This window comes from Esox lucius, chromosome 20 (genome assembly GCF_011004845.1).
Source record: "Esox lucius isolate fEsoLuc1 chromosome 20, fEsoLuc1.pri, whole genome shotgun sequence".
Taxonomy (NCBI): domain Eukaryota; kingdom Metazoa; phylum Chordata; class Actinopteri; order Esociformes; family Esocidae; genus Esox; species Esox lucius.
In genome coordinates, this window is record NC_047588.1 from 37,212,915 (window position 1) to 37,227,147 (window position 14,233).

At 40.6% G+C, this 14,233-nt stretch overlaps 1 protein-coding gene across 2 annotated transcripts in view; it reads right to left on the bottom strand.

Moving 5' to 3' along the window:
• The window catches only part of frmpd4 (FERM and PDZ domain containing 4), a 47,308-nt gene extending 33,782 nt beyond the window's left edge, over nucleotides 1-13,526 (bottom strand). The window contains exon 1 of one of the 2 annotated variants that reach the window (XM_029115839.2): nucleotides 13,065-13,526. In XM_029115839.2, coding sequence (XP_028971672.2) covers nucleotides 13,065-13,108 — 44 coding nt within the window. In that variant the 5' untranslated portion in view covers nucleotides 13,109-13,526. Of the gene's footprint in view, nucleotides 1-8,566; nucleotides 8,941-13,064 lie in introns of those variants that run through there. The other variant, XM_029115840.2, reaches the window with a different exon arrangement.
• Between the last annotated feature and the right edge of the window lie 707 nt (nucleotides 13,527-14,233).

Below are 14,233 nucleotides of genomic sequence, written 5' to 3' on the forward strand. Positions count from 1 at the left end.
TAGCCGACCTTCCAATCAAGGATGCGGTGATGAGTATTAAACTTGCCACCTGTGATTAAGCAAAGAAAGCTGTGGTAAATGGCTTCCTAAGGTTTCGGAGTGGTAGCCACTCCATTCTGATGGATGGTGTTAGCATAGCTGAAAACCAACAGAAAGGTTGACAATTAACTTCTTGTTGTTTAGAGAGACACTTGACTGATTCCTAAAAATCAGGCCCATATCTCAACTTCTTGACTCATCTCATTGAGATGTTTTTTTAAGCATTAAATATAGGTCAAATTCAAATGTCTTACTACTGTATGTGTATAGTAGAGAAGAATCGTCCAATTAAAAAATATGTAAAGAAATGTTTGCATGAATCAGACAACAACATGTATTTAGTTTGGAGCTCAAGAGGTGTTGAAGGTCAATGAGAGCGTTTGACGAGAGGTCCTTTGATTCCACAGCTCTAGCATAACTTGATCAGCACTTGGTCAATGGCACAACAATCACATCAGACAGTTTTTAACATATTTAAGCAGTAAAGAGGTACTGGTGCAACCCCTTGAAGAGCACACAACAAGCAGGAGTAATAATATGTTTATTTATAATTTTATATAATCATGTCTTACTCAAAGACAGAATAAACCATTTGTTCACATTGTCAGCTTGAATCCTGCAATCTTTCAGTTACTAGTCAGATGCTCAAACTGCTAGACTAATTGACTCTCATACCAATCACATTCATTTTGTATATATATATATATACATATATATATATATATATAAAATATATACAGTTTGTTATATTTAACTTTGACTTCCATTCACACTGTACTTTGGCTCCCTTCCCAAACCCATTTGCCCTCCAGTGCTCATGTCAAGTCTTAAACAAACCTGGTGATGAAAATACCTTTTTGTGCAGGGCTGCCTTTGAATTCCGCTGAGCAATATTGTGCTGCTTCTTTCATGCACAAGTTTTAAAGCATTAGAACAACACAAATGATAGCCTGAAACCTCTTTCTTTCTTTTTCTCTTCCTATATTTCCTTCTTCCTTTCTCTCGTTCATTTTAAAAGTCACGCTGGTCCTCTGTCTATGTTTGAACTCTAATGAACATAAGTTTATATTGTAGGGAGACAAATACAGGGAAAATTGTCTTGACCTAGGCAAAGAGACAGATTGATTAAACAAATATTGACTTGGTGGAAAATTAAGAGAAATCAAGTGCTCTAGGCTCACATGTCCAGTTGTATACGTTAAACATGGGTTGGTTTTTATGTTGGGTTAGGTTCCATCCTCTAAATAGTTAATGGGATGTGAGCCAAGCCACCACAGATGCTGAATTGCAGTCTCTCTACAGTGTATTCCCGACATTCATTTTAGACAACTGTTTTTTTTCTTCAAACGCAAGGCATGAGGGATTCATGCATTAAACATGCCATTCTGTGCTTCCGACCAAGTGGTTATTTTTACATGATTTTGTATGAACCAAATGTAACACTTTTGAAAACATGGTTGGCTGGCCCCCACTAATTTTGCATAAGCAATAGTGACAAAATAGTTTGGGGTCTTTTGTCAATTGTGCATTCATATATACAAAGAGTATATTATTCTTCACTTGGACATTATGGACTTTTTTGCATTGATCAGGGACAAAACGTTTTCTATTTTTCATTTTCTCCCCTCAAGGTTTTCAGTTTGTTTTTCAATTGAATTGTTCACATTATAGGTCACATTAACAGTGGAAAAAGTTTGGACATGATTTATCTTTGTCTCATTCTTTTACATCACAAAAACCTGGCATTAAAGTACCCGATGGAATCTGTCTGCAGTCGGATCAGCCTAACTAACGTATTATTACACCTAGTTGCTATGCAATCACAGAAAATTAAAAAAACGGTGTATTCGTATTTCAGAAAAAAAAGAAAATAATACTTGACTCAACCTTTCCCCTCTCAGAAAACATTAACACACATTAGTCATTTGTTTCCGAGCATTTGCACAAGAAAGGCACGGTTGCTGCAGTGACAGAGAGGCTGGAGCGAGGTCTGCTGTGTGACAGCTGAGACGACGAGGCATCGTTAGGCATGAGGCAGAGGCAAATATCAAAGAGGTCTGTATTCTCCTCGGTCGCCGAAACACACTCGTCTATTACATCCTAAAACCTTCCATTTGCTATCACAGGACGACTGCAGGATCGACTGCTCGTCTGCTGTAGGCTGAGGAAGTCATTGCAGCAAGACCTCCTACAATAGTTACAGGTTCCATTATGAACAGTGACAACCGTGCACTGACGTTAGTGGCCCGACACGAGCAACATCACAAACATGCCCTGCTGTGGACTATCAATGGGGGGGGGGGGGGGGGGGGTGATTTTCAATAACGGGCTTGCCTTTCTTTTCCCCAGAATTTGTTTCCCAAACCGTGCAGGTTTTCGTTTCGATTGTAGCTGCTGCTTTGGCCTCAGTAAATGGGGATCCAAATAAAATCCTAAATTGTAAACGATCTGTTGGAAAGTGTTACATTGAGGCACTGGAAATCCCACGCTTTTATTTGAACTAGAAAATGCTTGAATTTGACATTTGACAAATTGTGAAAAGAGGCATTAAGATCAACAAAGTTCATGAAGCCCAACAGGGTCGCAAAGTGACGGGCCGGGTGTCTGGAAAACCTTTAATCGCACTTAGAATTGTTCCACTTCAAATACATACACTGTGGCATAAGTACAGCAACCAAACAACGTCATGGCTTCTATTCCACCTGATGTTGTATCGTAGAAATCAGTAAACTCTCCTCAGCATGACGTTTAATTATGCCACATGATGCTGTTTAATGGCTGTCAGTCAAACTCGGCAAAGTGAAGCCTAACTACAGAAATTAATTCAGACTATGTTTGCCATTAATTCTGAATGGGTAAGGGTTTAGAAAACAAAATAAACAAAAACAACTATGGGATAGAACATGTAACTGTCAGAGTTTATATTTCACTTTGTAAACCAATGCTGTATTATATTTCAACTGTACCTTATATATAACTAAACTGCAGTTTGTACATTTATAGAAAGGTTTAGTACATTTATAGTAAGGTTTAGATCATGTAGAATAACGTTAAGTGCATTTATAGGAATATTTAGGTAACAATTTATAGTAAGGTTTAGTACATTTATAGTAAGGTTTAGTACATTTATAGTAAGGTTTAGTTACATTTATAGTAAGGCTTACTTACATATATATAGTTAGGTGTGAAAATACTTTGACACTGACACAAGTTTCATAATTTTGGCTCTGTATGCCATGAAATGAAACAACTGACATACAGACTTTCAGCTTTAATTCAAGGGGTGGAACCAAAATAAAGTATGAAACATTTAGGAATTGCAACCATTTTCATACGCAGTCCCCTTATTTCAGGGGCTCAAATGTAATTGGACCAATTAAAACAATTATAAATAAAATAAAATGTTAATTTTTAATACATTGTCCAGATTCCTTTGTAGGCATTGACTGCTTGAAGTCTGGAACAAATTGACATCACCAAAAGCTGGGTTGCGTCCTTTGTGATGCTTTGCCTTGCTTTTACTGCAGCTGTCTTCAGTGGATGCATGTTCGTGGGTCTTTCTGTCTTAGGTTTTGTCATCAGCAAATGAAATGCAAGCTTGATCGGGTTGACATTAGGTGATTGACTCGGCCATTGCAGAATATTCCACTATTATGCTTTAAGAAACTCCTGGGTTGCTTTCGCAGTATGTTGTGGGACATTGTCCAACTATGCTGAATTTGGAAGAATTTGAGCTGACAATATATCTCTATACACTTCAGAATTCATCCGGCTGCTTCTGCTTTCTGTCATCAAAAAACACTAGTGACCCAGTGCCATTGGAAGCCATGCATGCCCATGCCATCACACTGCCTCCACCTTGTTTTACAGATTATATGGTATGCTTCAGATCATGAGCTGTTCCAAGCCTTCTCCATACTTTTTTTCTTCCTATCATTCTGGTACAGGTTGAGCTTAGTTTCATCTGTCCAAAGAATGCTGTTCCAAAACTGGGCTGGCTTTTTAGATGTTTTTTGGCAAAATCTGGCCTTTCTATTCTTGAGGCTTATGGTTTGCAACTCGTGGTGAACCCTCTGTATTTGCTCTCATGAAGTCTTCTCTTTATGGCAGACTTAGATAATGATATGCCTACCTCCTGGAGAGTGTTCATCACTTGTCTGGATGTTGTGAAGGGATTTTTCTTTACCATGGAAAGGATCCTACGATCATCCACCACTGTTGTCTTCTGTGGATGTCCAGGCCATTTTGTGTTGCAGACCTCACCAGTGCATTCTTTTTTTTATCAGGATGTAACAAACTTGATTTGGCCACTCCTAATGTTCCTGCTACAGTATCTCCCTGATGGATTCTTTTTTTACAGGCTAAGGATGGCCTGTTTCACTTGCATTGAGAGCTCCTTTGACCGCATGTTGTGGGTTCACAGCAACAGCTTCCAAAAGCGATTGCCACACCTGGAATCAACTCCAGACATTTTACCTGCTTAATTGATGAAGAAATAACAAATGAATAGCCCACGCCTCTCCATGAAACAGCATTTGAGTCAATTGTCCAATTAGTTTTGGTCACTTAAAAAAGAGGGGGCTACATGTTAAATCCTTCCTCCAATTTGGATGTGAATACCTTCACATTAAAGCTGTGAGAGTGCACTGTAAGGCCATATTTATCATTTAACTGTAATTTGAATATGTTTTGGTAAACAGCTAAAATAACAAAACGTGTGTCAGTGTCCAATTATTTCTGGACCTAATTGCGGTAAGGTTTACTTACATTTATAGTAAGGTTCAGTACACTTATAGTAATGTCTAGTTACACTTATAGTAAGGTTTAGTACATTTATAGTAAGGTTAAGTACATTTATAGTAAGGTTTATTTAAATGTATAGTAAGGTGCAGTTAAATTTATAGTAAGGTTTACTTACATTTATTGTAAGGTTTAGTACATTTACAGAAAGGTTTAGTCACATTTATAGTATGATTAAGTTACATTTATAGTAAGGTTTAATACATTTATAGTAAGGTTCAGTTACATTTATAGTAAGGTTTACTTACATTTATAGTAAGGTTTAGTACATTTATAGTAAGGTTTATTTACATTTATAGTAAGGTTTAGTATATTTATAGTAATGTCTAGTTACACTATAATAAGGTTTAGTACATTTATAGTAAGGTTTAGTTAAATGTATAGGAAGGTGCAGTTACATTTATAGTAAGGTTTAGTACATGTATAGTAAGGTGCAGTTAAATTAATAGTAAGGTTTAGTAAATTTATTGTAAGGTTTAGTACATTTACAGAAAGGTTTAGTCACATTTATAGTAAGATTAAGTTACATTTATAGTAAGGTGTAATACATTTACAGAAAGGTTTAGTCACATTTATAGTAAGATTCCGTACACTTATAGTAATGTGTAGTTACACTTATAGTAAGGTTTAGTACATTTGTAGTAAGGTTTAGTACATTTATAGTAAGGTTTAGTTAAATGTATAGGAAGGTGCAGTTACATTTATAGTAAGCTTTAGTACATGTATAGTAAGGTGCAGTTTAATTAATATTAAGGTTTAGTACATATATTGTAAGGTTTAGTAAATTTACAGAAAGGTTTAGTCATATTTATAGTAAGGTTTAGTTACATTCATAGTAAGGTTTAGTACATTTATAATAAGGTTTACTTACATTTATAGTAAGGTTTAGTAGATTTATAATAAGGTTTACTTACATTTATAGTAAGGTTTAGTACATTTATAGTAAGGTTTAGTACATTTATAATAAGGTTTACTTACATTTATAGTAAGGTTTAGTACATTTATAGTAAGGTTTAGTACATTTATAATAAGGTTTACTTACATTTATAGTAAGGTTTAGTACATTTATAGTAAGGTTTAGTACATTTATAATAAGGTTTACTTACATTTATAGTAAGGTTTAGTACATTTATTATAAGGTTTAGTACATTTATAATAAGGTTTACTTACATTTATAGTAAGGTTTAGTACATTTATTATAAGGTTTACTTACATTTATAGTAAGGTTTAATACATTTATAGTAAGTTTTAGTACATTTATAGTAAGGTTTAGTACATTTATAGTAAGGTTTAGTACATTTATAATAAGGTTTACTTACATTTATAGTAAGGTTTAGTACATTTATAGTAAGGTTTAGTACATTTATAGTAAGGTTTAGTACATTTATAATAAGGTTTACTAACATTTATAGTAAGGTTTAGTACATTTATAGTAAGGTTTAGTACATTTATAATAAGGTTTACTTACATTTATAGTAAGGTTTAGTACATTTATAGTAAGGTGTAGTTACATTTATAATAAGGTTTAGTACATGTATAGTAAGGTGCAGTTAAATTTATAGTAAGGTTTACTTACATTTATTGTAATGTTTAGTACATTTATAATAAGGTATAGTAACATTTATTGTAAGATTTAGTTAATTTATAGTAAGGTTTAGTTACATTTATAGTAAGGTTTAGTCAAACTTATCAGGCGGTTTGAATGTTATGAATGGGCGTTATCAGTGGTTATCAGCCTCATAGATATGGGTCAGAAGGGGCCTGCTAGCCTACTGGTAGGCTCAGAAGGCTGTTATCATCCATTTGCATGGTTAATTTAGTATTTAGATAATTTAGTATTGACAAAATTATCACAGTTTAAAGGCTCTCATTTTAATGTAGACTTACCCTAACCCATTTTAATGGTCTTACCTGTAGACTTACCCTAACCCATTTTAATGGTCTTACCTGTAGACTTACCCTAACCCTAACCTTAACCCATTTTAATGGTCTTACTTGTAGCAGCGACCTGAATTCGTCTGGGATTGGATCTATTTAAGTTGTCCTTCTCGTGTATTTATCCGTGATTAACCATGCGAATGGATGATAACAGCCTTCTGAGCCTACCAGTAGGCTAGCAGGCCCCTTCTGACCCATATCTATGAGGTTGATAACCACTGATAATGCCCATTCAATCCAATGATAACATTTTTACCGGGTGAACTTATAGTAAGGTTTAGTACATTTATAATACGGTTTAGTACATTTATAGTAAGGTTTACTTACATTTATAATAAGGTTTAGTACATTTATAGTAAGATTTACTTAGATGTATCCACACACCCTGTATTTATTGACCTGCTGGTCATTTGGACATGCAAACATTTTGGTGAGGCCCAAAAAGGTCAGTGTACTTTTAACATCTTCAACCCGCACAGCCAGATAAGAACTAACCACCCCTCAGAGTCCAGCACCACTTTAGGTTTCTTCTTATGTACCAACACTTCTAGGGAGCATCATCTGTTCTTGTTGCTGGCTCTTTGAGGTTTTAGGGCGCAGGCACCTGTGCCAGCACATTCTGACAACTGCTGAGGTAAAAGGGCCTTTGATTGTAATTTGACTAACTGATGTATAGGTCTACATTTCAATTTTCTCATTGAGCAGACACTATCAAGATTGATCATGACAGTCACCACACCAGTATCGTCCCTCAGTGATATTGGTAAAATGACACGTAAGTGATGTGTTGACAGAGTCAAGTTGCAAGCCAATCAGAGGCTACAGAGACAGGCACGACCTTTACTTAATGGCCATTGGCATTAGAGTTTGGCAACTCACCCGGGGGTCTCAAACCAGTATTGATTTGTTTTCTGCTAGATGCCGTTGGTAGTATGTATGTGTGAATAGTAGGATTAATATAACTCAGCACAGCAAGATGTCTGCCTCATTGTGCTCAACAGGACATTGCAATCATTCATAAAGTTTACCTACTTAAATCTACTGACTAAACACACTCCTAAAAGACATTCTCAAACAACAAAGACTAAAAGAAAAAGACTAATACAAACAACACTAGTATCGAATTCTTATTATTTAAATATCTCTGTCGTCATTACTTGGCACATTTACATGGCTGATTTATTCAGAAATACAACTTTATAAACACTCCTTTAATAAATATCTAACATTGCCATGAACAACAACAACTATATGATGTATCCAATTATGATTAGTCCAAAATGTGATTCATGCAGAATATGATTTTCTATTGAGCATTTGTTGTTACCCACCGATTACTGCGTTATAAACCCTGCCACCGAACAGCCATGGAACACTCCAATACATAGCAACAGTGTAACAAAACAAACCGTGCATTTCAAGATTAACACCGGACCATTAGAGACATACTATTTTAACAATCTGTGCAAAGCACCGAATTAAGTTTAGAGACAAGGACCACTTCACTAAAGCCTCTGTGGCTTACGAACCCTCCTCCACCTCTCTCTCTCTCTCTCTCTCTCCATCACGCTCTCTATCTCTCTCTTTCTCTCTCTCTCTCTTTCTGTCTACATCATTATAATAATCCTTTAACAGTATGTGCAGTTGCACAGTTTCTACAAACACTACACTGAATTCAGCTTGACGGTAACTCCGCAGATCCCGTCTGCGGGTGAAGGACACACCAGCGTATATTACACAAGGAGCACGCAAACAGACAGGCAAATTCAGCAGCATCCATCCAACTCACCCCGACAGCTTTGGCATCTTCACAAAGCTAAACACATCCATGTGTGCAGCAGACTGTGATCGGTCCCTCCAAGGCTAAAAAAATCGACCATCTACTTCACGTAGCCTGACCCATTGTCCGGCTGGGATGAATAATGCAGGGGGGGGGGAATCCGGAGCTTCCACAAGTCAGGTGAAGAGATTAGTCCTCTTGTCAGGGCTTCTACATGACTGAGTGATTGCTGTGTCCTCGCCTCAGCAGCACAAATCCACAGCCCGCGGAAAAAGAATTTGGCAGCGGCGCTTCAACACCCCGCCCCCCCCCCCCAGCACATCCTTCAAAGCATACCTCCGTTCGTTTGCCGTTAAGCCACTTTCATTTCATTTCCATCGCAGTGGAATGGTGTGCTGGGGTCGCGCAGTAACAACAGCTTTGAAGACACACATGATGAGAGGGAGGCAGAGAGAGAGGTGGAGAGATAGAGATAAAGCATGGCAGCGAAGGGGGGGGGGGGGGTTGGGGGGGGGCGGGGGTTTTAAGAGGGCCAGACAAATCACTGCTGATAGATTCAGCCGGCTGTCTTGGATTCCGCCTCTCCACTGCAAAGGGCAGTCTCATCAATTGTGAATCCAAATCGCAAGAAAACAGTAAAGAGGAGAAAAGCGGAGAACCCCCGGCAGCTGTGTGGGTGTTGCGGAGCATGGGAAGAGGAGGTGTGGCACGCCCACGAGAGGAAGGGGCGAGAAAGAGGGAGAGAGAGGTGGGGAGTGACAGACAGAGGGAGGACGATTCAGAGAGAGAGAGGGTACCTATGGATTTTACGATGGATGAGCACCAAGGCCACTGAGGAACAGAGGAGCTGCAATCTTAAACGAAAACAACTGTCTTTGCACCCTCGACAAACCGCCGCGACCTTCGACTGACGTGGCTATATGAAGACACGCTAGCTGCAGTAGTTTTTTCAGTCGAAAAACTCCGGACATGATTCTTTAATGTGAACATATATATAAAGATACATTCAGATTATTATTCGATTTTCCCCCACACTTTTCTTCCTTCCTAATTTTATAATTACCTACTCGCGATTGTGGCCTGGAATTCACTGCAACAACCCTCCAAAATGTGTTGGAAAGTTGGGGATCTACACTGGCTCTACACATGATTCCACGTGTTATTTAATGGTTTGATATCTTCCCTATTATTGTACAATGTGTAAAATAAGAAAACTAAAGAAAAACCATTAAATGTCCAAACTTCTGACTGGAACAGTGTGTATATAGCCTACATATACAACTGGCTCAAACGATGGTACAGTGTATGTATTAAAAGTATGACAGTAAAACATCAGGCTGTGTGATTAATCAGTGCCTTGGGGTTAAGAACAGCCAGACCGAAGCCTTCCTCTAATTCTTGGTTGGCAGTACGGCAACTGCATTCTTTAAGCAAGGAAGTCATTACACATGTAGATTACTCAATCTCTGCCCTGTTTCCTGTAATTCATCCTAGACTAAACGTTAAAGCATTGCCTTTCAAAGCCATATTCAATGCTTATGGGACCGATCAAATTGACGGACGTGAGGATATTAGTAAAGGAAGCGTTAGGGAATGTAACCCATTCTATAACCAATGCCACCTGTGACCATCCTTTAAGGTACTCTGGCATCACCCCAGTCCACAGGCTCACATGCAAATGATGGATCACCAGGCATCTATTATCCAATTGAGGAAGAAACTCCCCTCATTAATCACAGTCTACAGACCAGGCCCCTGTGTCAAAAAGCACCAAGAGGCAATTTAGATCATTAAAGAGTCTGTGATCCACAGCGTTTGATAGTCCCTCCTGTTGCCTCCAACGTCCCGATAAAACAGGCCTCTCTCTCCTGTAAGAGAGGTAATCCATCCAACCCGTCTCGCGTTGCGATGGGCCGTCACGCACACAGAGCCTTTTACATTTCTTAGAAGCGGCTGAAACAAATCCCAGTCTCACTTCTAACGTCTTGCCAAATACCGTCCTCGTAGATGTAGGCACCACCCGCCACCACACTCCTTTACACCCCATCAAGAAGTCTGTAATGAGATGAACGCTTAGGTTACTCCTATTATTCTGACCTATCTAACCCGAGGGAATGTACGTGTCTGTTTCTGGGCCTGACGTAAAACAGCCTTGCCAGTAATATTATTGTCCATTGCAATATCAAATGGACGCTCCGGTTAAAGCATTCAACGTGGCGATTCGTAACTCTTTCCCTGTAAGACACAGAGCAACCATTCCATGTATTAAAACAGCCCCGTGTTGTTAGCATCAGAGCGGTTCAGAGTGCCTTTGCTAGTGGTGAGGCCTGCAAATGAAGACACGCGTCACGGCCACTCTCGTCAGTCTCATGGTTAGCCACGTGAGGCAAAAGGGTGGTTGATCATTTAAACTTCCCAGAAAACCCCTCATGCCCACTGGCAGTTCATAGACCTCGAAGCCTCTGCAGTCTTAACCCTTTAGGACTTTGTAACTACCAGCCGATTATCAGTAACCTATAAGAGAATTTCTCATTCAGCACAGGATTGGTCAATACGGCTAAACTCTGCGTAACCCAAACACAGGGATTACAGACAAGGCCGTCCGAATAATTGTAGAGGCACACACACATTTTAGGGTGCAAATCATGTGTACCTCAGAGCCCAAGCATCAGGTATGTCTAGAACACCCAGGTCGTATCGCTGAGTGGATGGTATCAGACGGATCTGCCCAATCGGCGGACTCCGCGGATTCTGACATCTGTCTGGTCAGTCCACTGCTGGGCCAAGAGGCCAGCCTGAGTGGCCGATGATATTGAGGTCAGGTAGGCGGGACATCTAGCGAGACTGTGGACTGGCATTGAGCCAATCAGAGCTCCCCTCCTGATATCTAACCTAGCCGAGTTTGTTTAAAAAATAAACATCTTTCTGGTTTCAGTCGTTTGACCACCCTGGGATGTTTAAAATCCACCCATGCTTAGCTAAAATTCTACTAGTCCAGAGTTTGGCTAAGAAGGCTAAAATAAGACCTATAAGATATGCAGAGTAATCAGTTTGAGAGTTTAGCCTACAAGCGATTTAAGGACAGCACATACTTACACTTTCATCATCCCGTTCAAGGAATTCAATGTACCACTTCAGGGCGATAGCATCAGATTGTCAGTGAATAGGAACAGACTAGGCTGTTTCTGCATACATTTTTTTTGTGACTGCTTGTGCGTGTGTGTTGGAGCCCAAAGAAGAGACACAGTCCAAGAGGTCCTCCTGTCCTCTCCAGGCTCAGTTGGCCCCTGGCCCTCAACCTGACAAGTGTGTCAGCAAATGTCACTGCAAGCTGCACCCTTACATGAAGCAACAACACCGGCATGCCCTGCCCAACCTGCCATTCTGCCCCGCCCGCCCTGCCATCCTGCCCCACCCATCCTGCCATCCTGCCAAGCCCACGCTGCCATCCCGCCTACCCTGCCATCTTGTCCCGCCCACCCGGCCATCCTCCCCCACCCACCCTCCCTGCCACCCTGCCCCTCCCACCCTGCCACCCCATGCTGGCATCCAGCCCGCCCTGTCATCTTGCCCCACCCACCCTAACATCTCACCCCGCCCACTCTGCCATCCTGCCCCGCCCACCCTGACATCTTCCGACTGAGTCTCTGTCTGTCTGTTTACCTGCCTGGCTGTCTTTTTGTCCATCTGTGTTGGTAATCCGGTTCCGTACAAAACAGTTAATGCCGGAAGTTCAACATTTTAATAGCGTACTTCCATGAACATTCACTAGTGTGATTAATTGAAGTGACACCCGGCTGAGGTTTCACTTCAATTGGTCACATTTGTTTTAGAGGCTCGGTTTAATGCATTGAAGAGGTTAACAGCCTGCTAATCAAAGATAGGGAAATGTAGTGCCACACGCATGGCAAGGAAACACAGAACACTACAGTGTAATTCATAAACACGCTCAGAGGAACAGGCCTGTGTTATTGCATCCAATGTTGGGTTGTGGCGTGTTTGGACTTTGTGATTTCCATCTATCAATATGGACTATTTAAAGAACATCAATGGGAAGCACAGTGATCACATGGCCAGTTACTGTGTTACCGTCAGTCATACCCTCCGATACAGACCTATCTAACGGAAAGAGAAATCACATGTTACACTGTACCCGTAATGTTACCGTAAATGTTATGCTGTGTTTTTAGGTTAAATGTTGGTAGACTTAAGAGAGACTACGTCCTTCATTTGATAGAATGTTGCAAATCGGAAAGTTTAAAACAGGAGTAGATTTATGGATTCATGGTTAATCCTGAATCCACGAACCTCCGCTCAAAATACACAAACCTGAATCAAATCCTAAAACAATTTCATACCAATTTACTGATTGCAAAGAAAGAAAAAAATCCACCCAATCGCAATTTAAACATTTTTCTAGCTAGACTGAGAAAAAGGAGGTCATCGTGGATTTTATCACACAACACACCACGCAGATCTGGGTGCTGGACGGAAAACATCTACTCACTGAATGACCGTAAAGACTCCAAGTTCATTGTCATCTGTCTCCATGTCTGGGTCTGTGGTTAACAATAGGCCCTCAGCGGCCCTTGATTCCCTCTCCTTCCCCGTCCACGCGCGGACGGACACCAGATCCACCGGATGTTCACTCCTTCACCAGTTTCTTCGGACTCCAAAGCGTCCGCCTGATCCACGCTCCGACAGGGGCTATCATCAGCGACTAACTGACTGACTAACTGACTGACTGACTGACTGAATTAGGCCGGGCTGAACCACTGGGTTGTGATCGCGTACGGCGGTCCTGTCCGAGTCAGGGGGAGAGAGACGCCCCCAGGGGGATGGGACCCGGGCCAGTCTCTTCTGCCTCAGTAATGAAATAACATCACATTCCGGGCCAATGCACCAGAAAGCAGAGGGGGATCAATGGGGAACAGCTGGAAACCAATGGGTGGCTGCGCCGGCGCCCTGCTCGACTGAGGCACGGATAAAAATGGAAAATCCAGTGGAAGTCAGCATTTCCCCGGCTCCTGCCCCCTTCACCAGGCAGCACCGGGGTCAAAGTGATGACGCGAGACATTGGTGAGCTATTTATGGAACACTATGCTTCCCGTGGACACCAGTAACTAGCCACAACAACTAAGGAGCCGATGAGACAAAAATAAACGCGGTACGTTAAGGTCTATGAAACCATTGATGCCATGGGTGAAGCACTTGTCCGCAGCCGGGCCTCAGGAATTATACACATTCACAACACACTGTTTCACAGTCAATTTCAGACATGCTTAAGCAACACCCCACCCACTGTAACCTCAATCCCAGACACCTCTCTTACCCCAAGTGCACATTACCAAAAGGAGAAATGGTATTGTGTGGTTGGGGTTCATTTCAGTTATACTATGAGCCAAAATATTTCTATGAATCGATAAAGCGGGTGACAATCTGGTGTTGGGATTAAATTAATGAATTAATGAAATCCGTTGTATTATATCGCGTTCAGATTATCGGATTGTTAGGGCAGCGTTCTCTCTCAAAGCTGCACCATTTAATCCAGATTAGGATAGTTCATGCTGGATTATGCTGAGCCGATGCGCTCATGCGTGAATGGCATACGCAGTCCTCCATTAGTTATGAAGGGAAGCACGTGTGTTTCTGCCCCTGCAAGCGAAGAGAATGTGA